The 22,067-nt window shown below is 37.7% G+C and overlaps 1 protein-coding gene across 1 annotated transcript in view; it reads right to left on the reverse strand.

The window, feature by feature from the left end:
• Positions 1-22,067, reverse strand: part of pard3ab (par-3 family cell polarity regulator alpha, b) — a gene marked incomplete at its 3' end in the record, with an annotated part of 60,836 nt that overhangs the window by 15,514 nt on the left and 23,255 nt on the right. Inside the window, exons 3-11 of the mRNA XM_081375612.1 lie at positions 13,435-13,618; positions 13,135-13,316; positions 11,589-11,732; positions 6,379-6,458; positions 5,371-5,454; positions 4,541-4,666; positions 3,070-3,464; positions 387-526; positions 167-295 (exon numbers count right to left, since the gene is read on the reverse strand). Coding sequence (XP_081231738.1) covers positions 167-295; positions 387-526; positions 3,070-3,464; positions 4,541-4,666; positions 5,371-5,454; positions 6,379-6,458; positions 11,589-11,732; positions 13,135-13,316; positions 13,435-13,618 — 1,464 coding nt within the window. The remainder of the gene's footprint in view (positions 1-166; positions 296-386; positions 527-3,069; positions 3,465-4,540; positions 4,667-5,370; positions 5,455-6,378; positions 6,459-11,588; positions 11,733-13,134; positions 13,317-13,434; positions 13,619-22,067) is intronic.

Raw genomic sequence — 22,067 nt, forward strand, 5'->3', positions numbered from 1 at the left:
GACTTGACCTTGACTAACACACCACTTGTGAAAGAAGTGCAGTGAGCCTCAGTTATGTGTCGGAGATGCTGTGCGATAGTGATGGACAGTTTTGTGAAGACATTAGCAGGAGGATTTCACACATCTCATAACTGTCACTCAAACACACACACAGACAGATCCTCACCATCTCTCTGGGTAGAAAGGAGTCTTCCTGTCTCAGTACCAGAAGACTCACAGTCCCGCCCATGGGAGTCGCCCTCAACAGAGAAACCACCTCCTCCTGACAACGCCCATTAAGATCCACCCCATTGACCTGTGCCAACCACAAAATCATTTGATAAGTCATTCTATATTCAGACTTTTTTATTCATTTATAAAACTAATTTTATTAATATATTCTTCACCTCTAGCAATCTATCGCCTGCTTTCAGTCGCCCGTCCTGTATGGCAGCGCCTCTTGGCAGAATGTTCTTCACATAAATAGGGGCGGAGCCTCCAAGAGGGACGTCTCTTGATGTGATGCTGAACCCGAGACCTTCAGGCCCTGTCAGACACAGAGAACACAGTTGAAAGACAACCAAAACCTAAGGACATATACAACTATCCATTTCATTCAGAGAAACAAGCGGTTGTAAGATTAAAGCCCTATTAAATGGCTTTTATGGTCGTGCACAGACCCAATGCAGTATAACACACGCTTACTGGTTTGGTGTCACTTTCTGGTAAGGCAACAACAACAACAATAATTATAAAAATAAGAATAATAATGGAAATAACAACAATCATAAATGTTTAAAAAAAAATTATAAAAGTATATTAAATAAAAAATAAATAAATAAATAAATAATGATTGTAATAATAAAGAAAATTTAGTCGCAAAAAAAGAAAAAGTCATGCAGTCCGTGGGGATGTTTACGTCGGGTCCTGGCCGTTCGCTCTAACGTTAACCTTGATAAATGTATCCAAGTGTTTGAGCAGAGTGTGGAAGCTAAAGCATAGCATGCTTTACTGCATGACATTTAGGCGCTGGTCCGATCACTCGCATTTTTTCCCAGATAACAGCGAAAACAACTTAAAATACTGTTATTTTTGGCCATACAGATAATAATAATACATTTGAAAATATAAACTATTTATTTTTACATGTGTCCACTTAAAATCAAAACAAAATGTTGTTTCCGTCTCTGTCTCCGTGAACTGGAGCGCATCACAAAAATTAACCGAAACAGCATAAATAGGCTACTTGGCTCCACAAACATGAGAAATATATCTATAGAAAGCTTGAAATGTCTACTTTTAAACAAAACAATTCAAATAAAAAACAAATACACTCTGATTACGTAATGCAAGGTGCATTTCTCTCTAAAGGTACATCCACTGAACTGCGAAGATGACAAATTCGTTGCAGCCGACACAGACTCGATACTTGCTTATTAATCAATAATAAAAATGTCTTCCTTGCTACTTTTTCAGACACATTCATAATCATTACTTTTGTCAGTTCTTTGCAGACAGCTTCATGCATGTACTAGGCTATATATTAAGCCTATATTAAATGCTTATTATAGTTTAGTACCCCCCTCCCCCTCCTATATATTTAAGTAATTAAATTCATATAAACGATTAGTCGACTAATAACTTAAATGACCGATTACTAGAAAAATCTTTAGTTGGGGGCAGCCCTAATAAATTAGTAAAAAGGTTGACACAGAGTGAGAATATTTCTGGTGCAAAAACAATATCTATTTTTTATTTATTTAATATTATATACAAAAATGTGTTTAGAAAACCCTTTTAATGTATCAACTATGTTTGGAAACTTGACACCATCAGTCAGTTCCATACTGAAAATAAAAGTACATGTGAAAGCACTGCAGTTTAAATTCATTTATTTCGCTCTCTAGTTTTTATCCACCCCATTTTTGAGTCTGCTTTCTGTGTCATATTTCTGTCTGTCTGCGTGTGAGCAACATCAGAAGCTTGCGGCTAATAGAAAAAATTGAGCTACAGCCTGTTGATGGAGACTACAAGGCTGGAACAGAAGCAACCTGGACTATAGGAGGTCTGAATAGCAGCACAAGATCGTGACCTATTGACCCAACAGCAAGGGCTATATCTTCCAAGGTTCAGAAATTGGAGCCTGTGTGAGACGGCTGAGCTAACACCATCTGAGCATATGAGAGAGAGAGAGAGAGAGAGAGAGAGAGAGAGAGAGAGAGAGAGAGAGAGAGAGAGAGAGAGAGAGAGAGAGAGAGAGAGAGAGAGAGAGAGAGAGAGAGAGAGAGAGAGAGTGAGAGAGAGAGAGAGAGAGAGAGAGTGAGAGTGAGAGAGTGAGAGAGAGAGAGAGTGAGTGAGAGAGTGAGTGTGTGAGACGGCTGAGATAACACCATCTGAGCAAGAGAGAGAGAGAGAGAGAGAGAGAGAGAGAGAGAGAGAGAGAGAGAGAGAGAGAGAGAGAGAGAGAGAGAGAGACCCCCACAGGTAGAGTTCAGTCACACTTTACACAAAGAACACTGCAAGATTTCCGGTGTGTGTGACTTGGGTCCAATAAAACACTGAGAGAATCAGACAGGCATATGGAAACACATCACACTGACACGAGGCGCTGCCTAGCAACGCTCCCTGCACCGCTGTTCCGTAACCCCGCCGCCACCCCATGCACCCGCTGGGCCACCTGTCCACACACAGGTGCCAAGACTTGTGCCAACTGTTGTCAATCATTTCACATCCCACACCTTTACAGCAGGGACACACACACACACACACACACACACACACACACACACACAAACAGGAAGGAGCTGTTGGCAGATAACAGAGCAACATTCTCCCAGTTGAGCAGACTCTGCAGGATGGCAAAAATATGCTCAAGAATCCTAATATTAATTATATTAAAAATTTTAATAAAAAAATTGTAATGCCTATTTAATGATTTAATTGTCTCAAGCAATAATAAAAAACTGTATCAATCATCTTCATTTTGAGTATCTTTTCAGTAAATATTAATTTATGCAGTCAATTTGATTAAATACCAGTATAACAGTTTTGTTTATCAAGTGACAGACAACTTGAAGTTTTTACTGATACCTTTTCTAAGCTGGATTCCGAGCTTCCGCCCAACCTTCTTAGTGAAGCCGGATGTAGGGGCGGGGCTTAGGCCTCTTTGGGGAGACGAGGCATGACCTGATGGAGGTTTCCCTGATGAACCAACAGAATGATGAGGGGGAGAGCTAGTGTCCAAATGGTTAATGGGTGGCTGTGGCCTGTGCTGTGCCAGTCGGTGAGCGGCGTAATCCAGTCCGGCATTGTCGACCAGATCATTGGCGAGGGAATCTGGGCTGAAACGTCCAGAAAGGTCAATGTTCGCTCTGGGGTTGTTCTCATTATGGGATATCTGCTCATACTGGGATCTCATGGGGGATGGAACCACGTGGAACAGGATGACGGGAGAACGCATTGCCTGACGAAACATGTTCTGAGCTCTGAGAACATACAAAAACACAAACATTTAGGGTAAGAATACATTTTCTGACTTAAATTAAACTTGTGTAATTGTACATTTATGTGTGAGTGGATGGGTTTTAATGCAACACCATTCAGACATACAGCTAAACAGAAAATATAGGAGGCTCATTTAAAGGGATAGTTAACCCTAAATGAAAACTCTGTCATCATTTACTCACCCTCAAGTTGTTCTAAACCTGTATGAATTTCTTTCTTCTGCTGAACACAAAAGAAGAAGAATATGGATAAACAAACAGTTAATGGGCCCCATTGACTTCCATAGTATGGGGGAAAAAATACTATGGAAGTCAATGGGGCCCATCAACTGTTTGGTTACCGACATTCTTTAAAATATCTTCTTTTGTGTTCAGCAGAAGAAAGAAATTCATACAGGTTTGGAACAACTTGAGGATGATGAGTAAATAATAGAATTTCTATTTTTGGGTGAACTATCCCTTTAACATCAGAGAAAAGGAGACACAATGGATGGTATGGATGGTTGGATGGATGAATAAAGGAACAGATGGATGAATGGATAGATGGATGGATGAACAGATGAGGATGGACAGATAGATGGATGGATGATGGATGGGTGGTTGGATGAACAGATGAACGGATAAACATGAGGATGATGAATAAAGAGATAGATGGATGGACCGATGAATGAACAAATAAAGAGGTGGATGGATGAATGGACGGACGGATGAACAAAGAGATGAATGGATAAACAAATAAAGAGATGGATGGATGATTGAACAAAAAAATAGATGGATGGATAGACAAATATATGAAAGGAAATATGAATGAACGGATGGATGGAGCGATGGATGCAAGATGAATGAATGAACAGATGGATGAATGCATGGATAGAGGGGTGAAAGGATGGAGGGAAAGAAGGAATGAAGTAGTAAGTAGAAAATCATCTGTGGTTATGACTGACCACAATCAGATGATTAATCAATAATAGCGGCAGGCCAACAGAGTTGAAGAGAAAGAGTAAGGAGTTAAAGTGACAAACAAGCACTCTGTACACATATCAGAGTTCAGGTCTTACTGCTCAAAGCGGACATTCCGCAGGTCTCCGTTGTTGATCCGAACGATGCAGTCATTCTCCTGAAACAAACCTTGGATATCAGCCTTTCCTCCACGCTCCAATCGCTTCACCAGCAGACCCAACGTCCTGCAACACACACACACACACACTTGATCTATGCCTGGGAGCCAGAGATTTATTATTCATTTAGTCATAAGCGTCATCCATTTGAAATGAAACATTAATTTGATTGATATCGAATTGAAAGAACTTGAAACTAATGCAGCATCATAAAGCACTTCTGAACGAAAGCTAATTCCTCAAGATAAATAACGCTCTTCATCTTTTTAACTCCGTGTTCTGTTGCTGCAGCTCGCCGCCTGAAGATAGAAGCAGATCACAGAGATATGAAGCGGCTTTTAGCTAGATTAGTTTGCCTTTTGACCGCTCACATACAGATGCTGTTTAGATACTCCATCTCGTCTGGACAGATTCTTATGGACTCTCTGCAGAGGATTCAATGACTCTTTAGTCACGCAAACATTTAGTCACCTCAGATCAAACAAGGATCACTCAGAACACATACAAGGTGAATTTAGGTGATGCAGACTTTAAAGTGAACTAAAGCAGATCTCTTGTTGGATTAAATGAATATTAAATGTATTAATATAATATTCCATATTCAAACTATTTTAACAGTTCAGGCAAACATACACGACTGGTTTATTGAGTGCTGGCCACCATGAACAAGCTTTATGTTCAGTTGTTGAGTTTCATCAGCAAAAAAATATTATTTTATTTTTACTTTTGGCCCTTTTATTGATATAACATTGGGCTTTGGTGACTGTTACCTGCGGTCTCGTCCGCTGAAGGGCACCACGTGGATGCCGAGTGGACCTCCATCATTGGACACTTCCACCAATTTCACGATATCACTGAAGGACCAAGGCAAAAAAGAAAAGAAACTATCACACTCAGAGTAAATACGCATACAGTTCCACATAAAGATCCATGGGGGCGGAGTCAAAACATGCAAACAGAAGAAATGCTCTGATTTGATGAGATTTAGCTGTCACACAAACTGCACTCTTGTATCTATATAGACATTGTAAATGATGTTCATGCATCTATACAGACCATAAATGCCTCAAAAATGTCAGAATATGTCCTAAAATGTGAGCTAGCATTTTAGTCAATATCTTTATCAAGAGCCCCTTTCACACAGCAATCCTGGTAAATTACCGTAAAATTACCTGAACGACTTTTCCGGTAAACACACAAATGTGCTGTTCACAAATGCAACGGCGGAGTCTTTTTAACGGTAAGATATCACCAGACTTTGTAGTTGCTCATACTACTGATCCTGTTCTTTGTTCACACACTGCGTCATACCAGTAATTTACTGATAATGTTACTACTTATCATGCAGGGAAATGCAGACAGAACTGATTACCAGTATTTTTAAAAAGATCCTGTTCACGCATGATCTCTTAACGGTAACTTACCAGTAAAGACTATGTATGAAATGGTTCTAAAGATTCACACCAAAACTCTTTCATTTTGGCATCAATGTCATCATATCTAGAAAGTGTCACACAGAACTGTGAAAGACTCGACTGAGAATATAGATGACAGTTTATAAGAGATTAATCCAAAACATTTCAATCTGATCTCAGTGTTTAGAAAAAAAAACTGTCATCTTTTACAATAAAACTCAAGAGCTGGAATGTTTCATTACCTGCAAATCAAACTGACAGCATGAAGGAGAGATTCACATAAAATAAGAGATAACATCACTGTTGCTGTCAGTCAGTGAACGCATGTGTGTGTGTGTGTGTGTGTGTGTGTGTGACACTTACTCCAACGATCTCACTCCCATGTGTTCCAAACATGTATCTGCACGTCCTACAGGCTCTATCCTACCGTTCTCCTCCTCATCCTGCAACAAGAACAAAACTGTTTTACCCACAATGCATTGCACTCAACAAAACCCCATCCAGCAGTACATTTGACATGATGACATCAATGAATAACAAAAGATCATGTATATATGACATGACCTGGGTGAAGACTTCTACTGGAAGCTCTGAAGTTCTTCTTTTTCGAAACAGTTCGAAGGAATACATCCTCTGTTCATACATGAGATGTTTCACCTGATACACTACGATCAGGTGAGAGGTACACAAGAGCTCATGCTCACTACGGTCACTTGATTATCAGAGTAGTGCCAGACTACCAGTGACACACACACGTACACACACTCTCATTAAAGTTTCAGTAACCAACAGGTCCATGTTCTGCTGCCATGGCACCAATTATATGTTCTCACATACACACTTTCAATGTCTTTGAAGTCATACAATCGAACTATTTTGGGCCTTATACTGTCATACAATCTGTAATTAAAGAAGAAAAACATCATACACACACACACACACACGTAACTCTAGGTCCAAACACAACACTGGGCCTGAGACAGTTACATGAATTATTCAGCTCAAGGGAGCGGTGGCAGTGAACAAAAAGGAAAGAGAGAAAAAAAACAAAAGAAAAACAAAAGAAAAAGAAAAGGACAAAGATTTAAAGCGCCGTTTCTGAAGAGAGTGCATGTGCATACGTGCTCTAGTGCGTAAAAAGAAGCCTATGATTGAATCTGGAAATAAATGCGTATTAGTCCTCAGATGCCATGTCCGAGATTTATAGCAAAAAATCTGCCATTAATTCGATCTCAAATGGATTCATTAATATTAATTTTTACTCCACCACCTCCGTGACATCATTAACCGACTTGGTTGAACGTTGAATGAGTCACATCGTTGAACCGGAACGCAGCCCTGATTAGTTCGCCTCATGTTGTTTCACTGTTACATTGGTGGTTTATCTAGGGCAGTTGGTCAATCACTCTTTTCCTCCCCGGGAACAAGGGTTTTCAAAAGTGTAATACAGAGAAAAAACACAATGGAAGGAAGTGGAGAAAATAGCTTTGATACACAATACACCCTCTACGGCAGACATAACCATCATGTTTTATATAACAGCTGTCTGATATGACAAAAGAGTGTGTGTGTGTTTGACAGCATAACTGTATCAGACCGGCACCGCAGACCCTCTGACAACATCCAACATGCTTGAAATGATCAGATTCGGTTGCCAAGCCATTGTCCTGCTCGGATCTGATCCAAACCTTTCCCTCGCAAACAGAGATTGTTTTCCACGGTGACTGTGTAGCCAAGTATTTTTCTGGGATTTTCTTAAACTGAAATGACTAATATCATAAGAAAGCAGAGCCTGAACAGTCTGTTTTTCCCTCACTGAAGCTGCACATTAATACCGGTACATAAATTCAACAGTAAACCACGATGGGACAAATCCACATTCACATTAAAGGATAAAGGCCTCGCAATTCACTCAATTATAAGTATATGGTTGAGTGTTACCCCTGCTCTTATTTTTGGAGACGGCAAGCCTTACTTTAATTTGCTGAGGTGTTGCTATACATGATGAGAAAAAGGCAGAGAAGTAACAGAGGAAAATGTTTAGTCTTTCATTATTAATCGGTGAGAGACAGAACAACCTCTGGAAGATGGTGAGAATTTCAGAAAAACATTCCAACCAAAAGGGAGTTGTTTCCATCCATCCATCTGTCTATCCATCCATTCATCTGTCTGCTTATCAATCCATCCATCCATTCGTCTATCGTTTGTCTGCATTTCAGTCCGCCTATCTGTCTGTCCATCCATCTGCTTATCAGTCCGACTATCCATCCATCCGCCTGTCTGCTTATCTATCTATCTATCTATCTATCTATCTATCTATCTATCTATCTATCTATCTATCTATCTATCTATCTATCTATCTATCTATCCATCCATCCTCCATCCATCCATATATCCGTCTGTCTGCTTATTAGTCTGCTTATCAGTCAGACTATCTATCTGTCTGTCTATCTATCTGTCCATCTATCTATCCATCTATCTATCCATCCATCCATCCATCCATCCATCCATCCATCCATCCATCCATCCATCCATCCATCCATCCATCCATCCATCCATCCATCTATCTATCTACCAATCTACCAATCTACCAATCTATCAATCTATCTATCTATCTATCTATCTATCTATCTATCTATCTATCTATCTATCTATCTATCTATCTATCTATCTATCTATCTATGTCTGTCTGTCTGTCTATCTGTCTGTCCATCTATCTATCTGTCCATCTGTCCATCTATCCATCTATCTATCTATCTATCTATCTATCTATCTATCTATCTATCTGTCTGCTAAACACTAAACACAGTGGACTGACAAAGTGAACATGAATGTAAGGAGATACTAAAGAGAGAAAAAAAACAATTACTGTGATACAACTGACCTACAGCAGCACCTACTGGAGAGAAACCGAGATAAGAGGAGAAAGAGAGATCTATATATAGTCTTATCTCATTAGCAGTCGAAAGCTGAGAGTGATTTATAATCGCTGTTTTACCTTTATGATTAATTACAGACACACACTCACTCTCACACTCCCCTCCTCCACACAAACCCTCTCTTGCTGGATCTTCTCTCTGATACACCAGCCTTGTGTCTCTTCTCTCTATACGTGCTCAATGCAACTGATTCAGAGCTTGCACAATTCTCTGTGTCTAATAAACACAATATAACACAAATAGGCAAACATTACCAGCTTTATTCAGACCTCATTCACAAAAATGTTTCTTTTAAACAGTAGACAATCTTTGCATTATTTCTTTATTAAAAAGATGAACTGTATTTATATTTCAGGTGAACATTTTTGTTCAATATATTATAAAACGTAATTTATTTGTCACATGATCATTCGTAAATCATTTTAATATACTGCTCAAGAAACTTTTTTATTACAAAATTTGAAAACACTTTAATATTTTTATTAAATTCAATTAAGCTTAATATTTTTGTGAAAGATGTGATAAATTTTTTTCAGGACTTTCAGAAGGTTTTATTTAAAAATGAAAATCTTTTGCTACATTATAAATGTCTTCACTGATCAATTTAATGCATTATTCAGAATAAAATAGTTGATTTTTGTCAACAGTAGTGTATATCAAGTTTTGAGTTATGTGGCATTATGTAAGAATTTTGATACAGAAAATCAAATGTAATGGTACACTTTTGTTAAGAAGATTCTCATGATCATCTCTGACTACCAGTGGAAATGTTACTAATTTAAATAACTGTTTTTTGATCATTTTCCTGTCTCAAGAATCAGTGTGCTTTGCCCTCCCAATGTGAACTGAAGAACAGTGGTTTTGTTGTCAAGTCGAATATAGCCCCCCCATACTTTAATAAGAGCCTGTTTACAAAGCCTGCATTGCATTGTGACAGATTCATGAAACAATCTGTGCTAAAAATGTGCCGCAAAATCGTTTCAAAATTTGGACGTTTAAGCCGTTCTTTCCTAACACTGGGATCTCTCTGAAGAATATGGAGAGCAGCAGGCACCACACACAGCTAGAAAATGCTGAACTTTCACACATTTTACTGTTATTTTCTCTGGTGTTTAGCAATAATAGGATCTATCATGCTTTCCACTGATTACCTAACCATAACTGGCCTACCAAAGTATCTGATCTCCCAATAGGAGACACTAAATCACTGACATCTGATTTCGGTCTAAAGTCAAATATTTGTGGAAGTTCACGGATTCATTTTTATAGCCTAGTTTCAATTCATTATTTTTGTGTACTTGACAGAAAGTTTTAAAATGTAGAATGTCGAAACATGACCATTAAAATTAAAGGCACACTATGCAAGATTTGTACCTTAATATAACAGCTTTGTAATCATTTTGATGGTAAACGAACTCTAGTAGGGCGAATCATCCCGATAGCAAAGCGGGGGGGACGCCGCTGGCAAAACGAGCATTGCAAATTTGAGAGGTGGCCCCCCGACATTATTACTTTACGGCACGACGTCACATACATCACCGACATATGAAGCAGCCTCTATGGAAGACACTAGCACGCATTTCAGACGTGAATCATGGCAGAGTCGATGAAGAAAACAAAGAAAGCGCGGTCGGAAGAGTGCAGAGACGGCTCTGCGTGAGTGGTATTTACGACAGTAAAGTTAAATACAAGTACCCCACAGCGACTCTAGGGGTCGCTGTTTGAGAAAAACGGAAACTGCATAGTATGCCTTTAAGGCTGCACAATTAAAGGAGAACTCGGCAACTCTAGCGAACTCTAGTCACTTCTTCGCTGATTTTTCCTTTTGTTGTCGCATGTTTTCCCCACGAGCTCCCCCTACAGCTGTGGGGGGGCGTATATTTCACAACACGGTCGTAAAAAACTCACTTGCGGCGGCCTCCTCCCCCTCTCTACCGCTGCTCATGTCCGTTTGTTTTGATCGGAGCAAGCCAGCTGTATCGTGTGGAGCTATGTCTGTCTACCGAGGTGGGTAATCTGGTAATACATCATACATGCGTGTGTGTTTATGTCGAATTGCCGTAAAGCAATTCGTGTTTCGCGCTCGTTCTCGTTCTCGTTCTCGCTTTTCACGAGACTTCCAATTTCTATCTTGCCGGGACGGTAGTCCCCAAGTTGCAAGGTTGGTTTTCCGCCTGGGAACGCTGGGGGGAGCGGGGAAAGTCACCAATATCACCAGAACAGGTTGTTTAACCATCCAAATGATTTCTAGACAGTTTTATTAAGTTAAAAAAGTTACCAAGTTCTCCTTTAATCAAAATGAAACCGAAATCGCAATATGATACTGTGATTATCAAATTGCAAAAGGCAGTGATATTAAATAATAAAATAAATTAATGAGATGCATGTTTCAAGAGTTATTGTTATTATTTTATAGTCATACTAAGATCTAAATTTTTTGTTAAAATTGTGCAGCCTTACAAACAAGCAGAGCAAACCTGGAGCTTTATGAAGCGTATTTTAAATCACAATTTTATCAGAAAAATTGCAATTCGATTTTCCTCCCAAATCTTTCATCCCAACTTAAAATAGCAAAATATATATTTTTAATCATTTCATGATATATGGAAATGTGGATATCATTACTGTCCCAACCTGTTCTTGTCGCTCCAGCCAGCAGTCCACCATGGGATGATTGGCGCTGAGTGAGGAACGGGCCTTCTCACGCTGAAACTCTTTCTGATTGGACCACTGCCCAGCATCACGAGGAAGACTACGATATGTGTCAACATTTTGGCCCTGAAGAGAGAGTGACAGAGAGGTGAAGATATATAGAATATTATAATATTTTTAGCTCCCTGTTGATTATCTACTCAGTAAACAGTTGTAAAGTAATAATAATAATCCAAATATAGATGGAAGGTCAGATTACAATTTAACATACTATACATATATATAGTAAACTGCCATGTATGCCCAAATCTTTTTTTTGGTACTGCGCTGACAGATAACAAGAAAAGGCTGTAAATCAATGCCTAATACTGCAAAGGAATAACTGAGATGAGAGGGAGTGTGTGTGTGTGAGCGAGTGAAATCCATAACTCATTGTCTGGAGAGTTTTATGACTAGCATTGACATAAGCATTACTCTGCTAAAAGGAGAGAAGACAGTGAAATGATGGTCACATCAGCAAACGTATTAAATTAACTCACACACGCACACAATAAATTTAAAAAACAGCAGCACAACATTCTCTGCAGTCACATGGCTTGTTTTATAGAGCTCTTACTGTTTGTGAAACGTGGGGTTGTGAACCCTTCAGCAATGACAGTAAATATTCATAGAGGTATCAAAGAGGGTGATGTGACCTCTGCCTCTAAAGATGACAGATTTATCGGATATGATCTGAGAAACGACACAAGCAGGAACCCAATGGCCTCAAAAGCGGCAATACCGCATATCGGCTCCGAGAACAAATATAGTCGCCCTCTTAGCACTTACTACCTCTACATATCTTTGACAACCTTTGAACATTAATAAGCATCAGAAATGGGCATTAAAGAGATAGTTTACACAAACTACTATGGCTTCATTTACCCTCATGTCGTTCCAAACCTGTATGAATTTTTTCTGTGGAACCTAAAATAAGATATTTTGAAGAGTGTTTAACTGTTTGGTCTATACAATGAAAGTAAATGGGGTCCAAAACAACACTGGGTCCAACTGGCTTTCAATGTATGGACAAAAAAACAACACTGAAGCGTATTTCAAAATATCTTCTTTCGAACAAGAATGTCTGATCGGTTATTAATGACTTGAGGGTGAAAAAAAATGATGTCAGAACTGTAATTTTTGGGTAAACTATCCCTTTAAAGGCCCGTTCACACCAAGGACAATAACTATAACAATGAATATATAGTTTTAAGAAATCACTCGAATTGTAAAAGAATAGCATAGTCCACACCACAACTATCAAGATAATGGTAGAGATCATTTGGAATCACTTTCACAAAAACATTTTTTCCAGCTGATGAATGAGATTTTTTTTACAGCCAATCAGAATCCATCCTGCTTTAAAGAGCTGGAGCGTTTAAAGTGGAAGACAGCATTACTGCAGAGCTTGCCTAAAATAAACAGGATGATATTGTTCTTGGTGTGAACAGGCCTTAAGTTAATCATGTTTTCCACAGCTGCTTCATACCTTCCTTTCCAGGCTGTTGGTGCCGGTGGAGAAACGTGGTTTCAGGAAGCCAGCGGTGGTGGACCAACGTGTGGGGTTTTTTCTGGAAGGTTCTTCGGGTTGTGCGCTCGACTCAGAGAAAGACATCGCTGTCAGGTTTAACATCGCCGGGTCGCTACTGCGACGAACATGCAAAGGCATGTCTGTGAGAAAGGAGAGACCAATGAGTGACACAAAAAAGCCAAACCTTCCACAGCAGTGGCACATATCAAAGTTTCAAAGACCTAGACTATAATAACAGATTGTCTTTCTGTCTCTTACTGGTTCGAAGCGTGGATGTGGTGACCTCTATCTCGCTGTGAGGCAGGTATGGCTGGAAGGCAGATAGTGGGGTGGAGGTGGACGGCTCTCCAGAGAAGATCTCAGGCGACTGTGTGCCCGTGGAACTCGCGCTGGTGCCGTCACCTCCGACATGAGGCTCTTGTTCATCAAACACCGCAACCAACTGCAAAGAGAAACACACAGACGGAAAGATTGAGAATGACGCGTTTACATTTAAGAGGGTTAAAAGTAAAAAGGCTTGACAATAAGGATGGTCCTCTTCCCCTTAAACTCAGTGAGAGAAGTTTTTCAGGCCAGTCACTTCTTGCTGTTTCAGATCAGTGCTGCGTTGCCACTAAAAATCATATATCATTGATGGTTTACATCCATTTTTGTTCCTTGCAAACTTAAATATTTGGTTTTCTGTGATGTCTACTGCTTATTTGTCACTAAAATAAATGAGGTTTGGCTAAAATTGCAAAACTGAACAAAAGTGTGTTGTAGCTATATAGTTTCTAGATTGTTACAAAGTTTCAATTTGCACAAAAAAAATGTTGGTAACACTTTACAATAAGGTTAAATCTGTTAATATTAGTTAAAGCATCTGGTATCATGAACTAATAACGGGGGAAAAAATTGAGATTAAATAATATTTTATTAATCTTATTCATGTTTGTTAATAATGTATTAACTAATGTTAATTTATACAACTTGAAATTATCATGTGACTGAAGACTAGAGAATTATGCTTAAAATTCAGCTTTGCTTCACAAGAATAAATTACATTAAAATATATTAAATTAGAAAACAGTTTCAAACTGTAATAATATTTTACAATATTATTGTTATAACTGTATCTTTGATCAAATAAATGCAGTCTTGGTGAGCGCAATAAACTTTTGAACAGCACCAAAAAAAAAAGTTTTACTGAGCCCTGAGTTATACAAACGATCCCGTAAATGTTTATCAATGTGACTGTTTTTATGATGTTGTCAGTAAGAACCAATATGAGCACTTGTCATTAACTGAGATGCATTTGTGAACTTTAATATGAAAGACAATTGCCCCTTGCTTTACCCGAAATCTCAATGGCATCATATCATACAACTTAACCAGTGCCATCGATCGTAAAAGATAACAAAAATCACGATCGCCAGCTTTTGACAATATAGAGCTTATAAAAACTTGATTGTTCCTGACCACAGGGAGTCATTCAGCTTAATGAATTCTGAAGAGAGCTTCAGCATGTGTGTGGTGTCCTCATTTAGAGCAGGACACTCATCTCCGTGTCCCTCAAGACACTCGAGTATTTGGGACAGAAGGAAACATCTCAGCTACAAAGTGAACATCTGGTCTCAATTATGTGTGTGTGTGTCAACATGAATGATAATGCTTGCAGCACTGGTTCAGTTGGTGGGTTGAAATGGTTGGACACACCCAGTGAATTTGAGGCTTGGACTGACTGATAGAGGTCCGGACCAATCACAGGAGTGCTGCTGAAGGGCACATTACCCAGAATCCACAGGGATGGTCCCCCTCTGAGGATTTTTGTGAGTATGTTTTGCAATGATCCAATCTTGGATGTGGGAAATCAAGCACTAAAATGTGCGTGCATGCGTTTCTGCATTTCTTTAAGATGATTGCTAATGTCTGTCAGAAAATGAATGTTAATGTCTGTTTTGTATATTATTTTCTGGTCTGGATTATCTCAAACATGACGCTTCTGGAAATACATTCAAGGGAACTACTTGAGCACGTATATACATTATATGTATGTTTATAGCTTTGCATTGTTAGCTTTATATGACCAGCAGTCAGTGAGGCTTCCAGTGTTTCACAGCAGATCTTCTGAGTGCAGCCAGAGGTTCAAACACACACACACACACACACACACACACACACACACACACACACACACACACACACACACACACACACACACACACACACACACACACACACACACACACACACACACACACACACACACACACACATAATGAAACGGCCCACATAAACCTATTTACCTGTGACACACGTTCCCATGAGACAGATCTGCTCTCAGCACGTTTGAGGCTTAAACACTAAAGCTGCTCTCTCTCTCTCTCTCTCTCTCTCATAAACATTAGACAAACTATAAAACTGTGAAAATAAAAAAAACATAATTTACTTTATTTAAATACAAATGAGGACACCCTAAATGTCCCCAAAGGTTTTGCCAGATTTTCGCGCACACACATGATATTTTCCCCACTGTAGAAACAAAAGGGCAGTGCAGAGAAGAAAAAGAGAGACGGAAAAACAATAGAGATGAAGGGGAAAGATATATGAAGATGTGAAGAAAGTCTTTAGCTGCAGTGTGCGTGTGTGTGTGTGTTTCTTGCTGCTTCAAATACTCTAGACCTCAACGAACTTTAACATTACAAATAACACTGCAGTGCTGTTATTCATAGGGTTGAGTAATTCTTTACTGGTTACCTAAACAAACATGACACTTCATGCATTACTGATATACACAGACACTCTCTCTCTCTCACACACACACACACACACACACACACACACACACACACACACAGAATGGCATTACAGCTGGATAAAAACAGCGTCGTTGAGAAATCCCTCCATGTGTTTCACAATGGCTCTAGTAAAAACAAGAACTCACTGACCCAAATCGCATCTTAAACATCTTCCACACACACTGGAGGTCAAGAGAGGTTTGTGTGAGCCAACTGTGCTGACAGGAAGTTCCCAGGAGAACATTTGTATACTTCCTGTGTGGATATTAATTTCCTCTCTTTAAAAGGTTGTGATCTTTGAGCTTCCCAATCTGTTGAACCCATCTCACTCCGACCCATACAAACACACGCTCTGCCCTATTGCTTAGTTTACACATAACTGACCATATGAGTCTGAACCCGACCAAAGGAGAGGAGGTCACAGTTCATCTTCAACTGGACAGTTACGGACAGACTGGACATGTTTTATGGGGACTTTCCATAATGATTTTTATACTGTACAAACTGTATATTTTATCCCCTACCCCTAAACCTACCCATCACAGAAAACTTGTCTGCAGTTTGACATTTTCAGAAAACATCAAAGTATGATTTATAAGCCGATTTCCTCATGGGGATCAAACATGTTTCCCACAAGGACAAAAATGACTGGTTTTACTAGAGAGAGAGACACAAACAAACACAGAAGTGTCTTGTACCCTTTCAGATTTAGATTAATGTAGTAATGCAACATCCTTTTATTTGACAAAACTTGTTTTGCTCAAGTGCACAAGATTAGCCATTAATATTCTTTGTCCATTTTCCTAAAAGAGACATTTTAAAAGCTTATCAACAAAATGCATGCCATTTCATCAACATTTAAGAGTGTGTTGGCATTTAGATGGCCCCAAAGACTAAAAGCCACAAAATAGCTTTTTATTTATTTCATGGGATCCTTAAAGGATAACTGACGTCAAAATGCAATCTAGGGTCTTTATGTTAATCTACCCGAGGCAAACTTTCGTTTAAAAGCATTAGTATGGAAACGCCATTTTAAGTTTGACCGTATTTTCGTTTTTGGTCAAATTGTCTTTAGAATGGGAGTGCTTGGGGCACTACTATGATAGCATCAAAATCACTATTTTTAAAACTTTAATAAGGCTCGACACAACATGAAACTTTGCTCGAAGTATCACCAGGGGCTCTACACATGAACTCGAGCATTGAGAACAGTGTTTGTGTACACAGAGTTTACTAAAGAGAAAGATTTTGAACAACTCACTGTAGCTGTGTCCGCCGGCATTTTGACAGTCAAAAAAAGTCAATCTCTGAATGTGAATGAACTGACTCTGAATTTTAGTATTGTTTCTTATATGAGGATCCTTTTTCAAATACAAGGTCAATATTGATTTTCACTAACGACAAAACAACAAATTATCCGTGAATTTATTTGGAACTAAGCTTTAGGAGCTTTCCATCTTTACTCTCCTCCCTGTTACGTTGAATTCGGCGATCGACTATTTTTGACTGTCAAAATGCCGGCGGACACAGCTACAGTGAGTTGTTCAAAATCTTTCTTTTTAGTAAACTCTTTGTACACAAACAATGTTCTCCATGCTCGAGTTCATGTGTAGAGCCCCTGGTGATACTTCGAGCAAAGTTTCATGTTGTGTCGAGCCTTCTTAGTGTTTTAAAAAAAGTGATTTTGATGCTATCATATAAGTGCCCCATGCACTCCCATTCAAAAGGCAATTTGATCGAAAACGAAAATACGGTCAAACTTAAAAGTGGCGTTTCCATTCTAATTATGCTTTCAAACGAAAGTTTGCCTCGGGCAGATTAACATAAAGACCCTAGGTTGCATTTTGGCTGTCGCTAATGGAAACAGGTTTGTGTTTGAGACGGCCACACCAGCTCACTGAACTTAAAGGGGTCGTTCACCCAAAATATTAATAAGTTGTCATCAGTTACTCACCCTCATGTCGTTCCAAAGACTTTCAATCATCTTCGAAAGATAAATGACAATATTTTAAATGTAACCTGTGAAATTTCTGTCATTGTTCAGTGCACATAAACAAGCTCAACCGTACTTACTGGACATGAGAGAACAAACCTCATTGTTTCTTGCTGAAGCTCAAACACACTGCGTAACAAGAATGAACCTCATTGGTTCTCACACGTCAAGTGAACATGCTTGAGCTTCCGTTTAACACAACTGATGTGTGCGTTGATGAATGTTTATATGTGAATGAAAGCCTGAAATCAATCTGTTCATCATAAAGCGATCGAGTCTCTCCAGAAAATTTGGACTAAACCACTCAATTCATATGGATTAGTTTTACGATCTCTATAAACTTTTTGAAACATCAAAGTGTCAGTTGCGTAGCTGCCAATGGATGGACAGAAATCTCTTAAAATATCTTCATTAGTGTTTCGTAGATGAACGAAAGTCTTACGAGTTTGGAACGACATGAGGGTGCGTAAATCGTGACTCATGAGGTTTATGAACTAAACCTTTAAATTATAACAATATGAAATGATTCAATGGTCATTGGTGGCAGGGTAAATCTCAGTCACACTCTGCATGATCATTCACACGTAACAGATCATGTGGTCAGAAGTGAATGCAACACACCCAGCAGCACCAATTCACAGACACTTCCTGTTAAGACGCCACCACTCACACACTTCCTTAAGCATTGAGGAAAACATCCACACAAACAAGACGTCCACACATACACCGTCTGACCAGAAGCAGCATGTTAAGATGCTTTAACGTCCTGTTTATAACCGGCGACCGCTTCCCGTCCAGGAGAAGAGAGAGGACGTTATCACAGAAGGGGGCATAAAAGAGCTTTTGTGTTGCTTAATACCTGACAGAGGGCCAAACATGAGTAGTGCCATTGTTTTAAAACAAGCAATGTTGATTAAAGAAAAAGTGGGGGGGGGGTGAAGAGAGAGAGAGAGAGAGAGAGAGAGAGAGAGAGAGAGAGAGAGAGAGAGAGAGAGAGAGAGAGAGAGAGAGAGAGAGAGAGAGAGAGAGAGAGAGAGAGAGAGAGAGAGAGAGAGAGAGAGAGAGATGCATGTCTAGGCAATCACAGCTGAATCGTTGGTGCCCTCTACTGTCTTCTAGCAGAACTACATAGTCAGTGTTTTTCTTTTTGTTGTGGCCTAAAAAAGTTTGATTCACATTTTTATTCAATAAATTTCATAATATATAAGAAAATAGTACTTATTTAGTACTTAATAAATTAAAAAAACCTAAACAAAATGTGTTTACAGTAATGCACTTACAAATGAAATGTGTATTGCACCAAAATAAATGTTAAATTAAAAAATACTTTAAAAGAAAATAGGCGTTCAAAATTCAATATGAGGCTGATGTGATAAAAACGCTTATCAGTCTAGTCAAGTAAAATGTAAAAACATTTTCCATTTTTTCAAATACTAAAATGTCACATGGTACATGCAAAGAGAAAGTAACAGATCACAGAAATATTCACCCACAGGAATCACACCATTAATGCAAAAAACTGAGTGTTTTCTGTGTTAAACTTACTATTTTAGTATACAACATTAAAAAGAAAAACCCTAGCATACACTACACTGATGCTCAAAAGTTTGTGGTCTTTAAGAATTGTTTTAGGGTTCTTTTTGAAATAAGTCTCTTATGCTCACCAAGGCTCCACTGATGATCAATAATACAATAAAAACAGTAATATTGTGAAATATTATTAAAATAATTTATATATATTATTATTTTTTTTTTTAAAAGGGGTGGTTGATTATGATTTAACTTTAGTTAGTGTGTAATGTTGCTGTTTAAGCATAAACAACATCTGCAAAGTTACAACGCTCAAAGTTCAAAGCAAAGGAAGATATTTGCTTATAAAGAAATAATTTTTTAAGGACTACAACAAACGACTGGTAGGGACTACACGACATTCCATTTTTTTACTATTTATGAATAATTAATGAATAATATATATACAAAATTTATTATATTAATTAATTTCAATTTATTCATAATTCATGATTATTATCAGTTGGAAAAGATGTGTCGCTTAATATGGGTTTTGCTTAAGTTTATTTGAAATAGACATTTTTGTAACATTGTTCGTCTTTTGATCAATTTATGCATACTTTCTGAATAAAAGTATTAGTTATAAAAAAAAAAAGAAGAAGAAATGAAGAGAAAACAAACTACTTGGTAGCCTTTCTGACCCCGAACCTTTGAACAGTAGTGTAATAGAGCGGTGAAGGTATGACGTAAATTTGTAAGCCAAAACATTTAGTTACTTTATAGACTACCTTTAGCTTTTTACTAACATGAATGGACAAAAAGGTAAAAAAAAAAAAGTACTTTAAGAATACAAAATGATAAAAACCCTGCTCTAAGTGTGTATCCGTACGTTTAGCCTGAGAATGGACACTGGTTTACCACAGACCATTATACAAAAAAATGTTCATGGAGCATTAATATTAGCCAGTCCACATTTCTGCACATACATGTGAGTTTCTGTTCTTTTGTGTGATTGCAGGTTGAATGAGTCACACTAAGCCACATTAAAGCGGTATTGTAGCACTTCCTGTTTGTGGACAGTGTTTCCTGTGACCGCAGGTGCAGTGTGAGTCATTCAGTCAATCTGTGTGTGATACCAGGATGTTACGTAATCACTGGCTGACAGAAAGGATGGCCTTTTTATGGTAAAACTAGACACTATCAGCTCTAAATGTGAGAGCATAACTCTGGTGGTATGATCTCACACGCTCCTTCAGGCACAGATGTGAAGTGTCTTTTATTTCACATAGAGAACTAAAATAACGCACACACGCCCAGACACACCCACCACATCAAACACACAACTACATTTTAGCAAAGTGTCTGTGGTCTCGGTAAGCCGATATCATCTGTTCTGGGTCAGCAACATGTTGATATGTGGGAAAGACAGCGCACCGCCAGTGTTTGGCCAGAGGGGGGCAGACATTCACCTAAACACAAAGCCAGAAAACAAAATCCCTCCTTGCTATCTGAACCATTCATTCATTTTGTTTTGTTTATTAAATGTTTGCAACAGTTCAATTTAAAGACTTTTAATATACTAGTACTACTCTAGTATTAGAGGTGCACAACTATTAAAGTTCTGTCTGATACCAATGTAATGAGCCACTATTCAGCAAGGACAATGTTACAAAAATGTCTATTTCAAATAAACTTTCTATTTATAAAAAACAAAAAAATTAAGTAGCACAATATTTTTTCAACTGATAATATAATAATAAATTATTAATAAATTATAGTAATTAATTGATAGAATAAATGATAATAATTTCCCAAAAATAATAAATTATTAATAAATAATACTTTAGAAAAAATAAAATAATTGTTTTACATTTTTTTAATATTTTAAAATAATATAATAATAGTAATAATATTTTATAAATAATTATAATCACTGTTATTTAATAAAAAAAAAAAAAAAAAATAGTCTATGATGTTCTGGATGTTTCCTACATTCCTATGGCTTGGGTCCCTCAATATATATATATTTGAAATAGACAAATATATATATATATATATATATATATATATATATATATATATATATATATATATATATATTGAGGGACCCAAGCCATTGGAATGTAGGAAACATCCAGAACATCATAGACTATAATTAATACAATAATAATAATAATCATCATTATCATCATCATCATCATCATCATCATCATCAAATAATAACCTAAATTATTATTCTACATTATTTTGTCAAAAACTAAAATCAATTTATTTAAATGTTATGAGTGAATTTAGGCATCACAATATTATAACGTACAATACAAAAAAAAAAAAAATTATTTAGCTTTTTGCTAAGGAATTACACAACTTATTACACGTGTTATTAAATTATTAGCATTTTTCAGGATTACCTTTAAGTTAATCTAAATGTAAAACTAGGGCAATTAATCATGCAAAATTAAATATCCAATATCAAAAGTGTGATGTGATATATTTTTAAAAAACTACATCAGGCTGAGAAACAATATTGTACCAATATATCATGCATTTTTACTTCTAATGCCTCAGATTAACAATACCAAGTTCCACACAGAATCTACATATTTTCCTTT

This window comes from Scardinius erythrophthalmus (assembly GCF_964197995.2).
Source record: "Scardinius erythrophthalmus genome assembly, chromosome: 9".
Taxonomy (NCBI): domain Eukaryota; kingdom Metazoa; phylum Chordata; class Actinopteri; order Cypriniformes; family Leuciscidae; genus Scardinius; species Scardinius erythrophthalmus.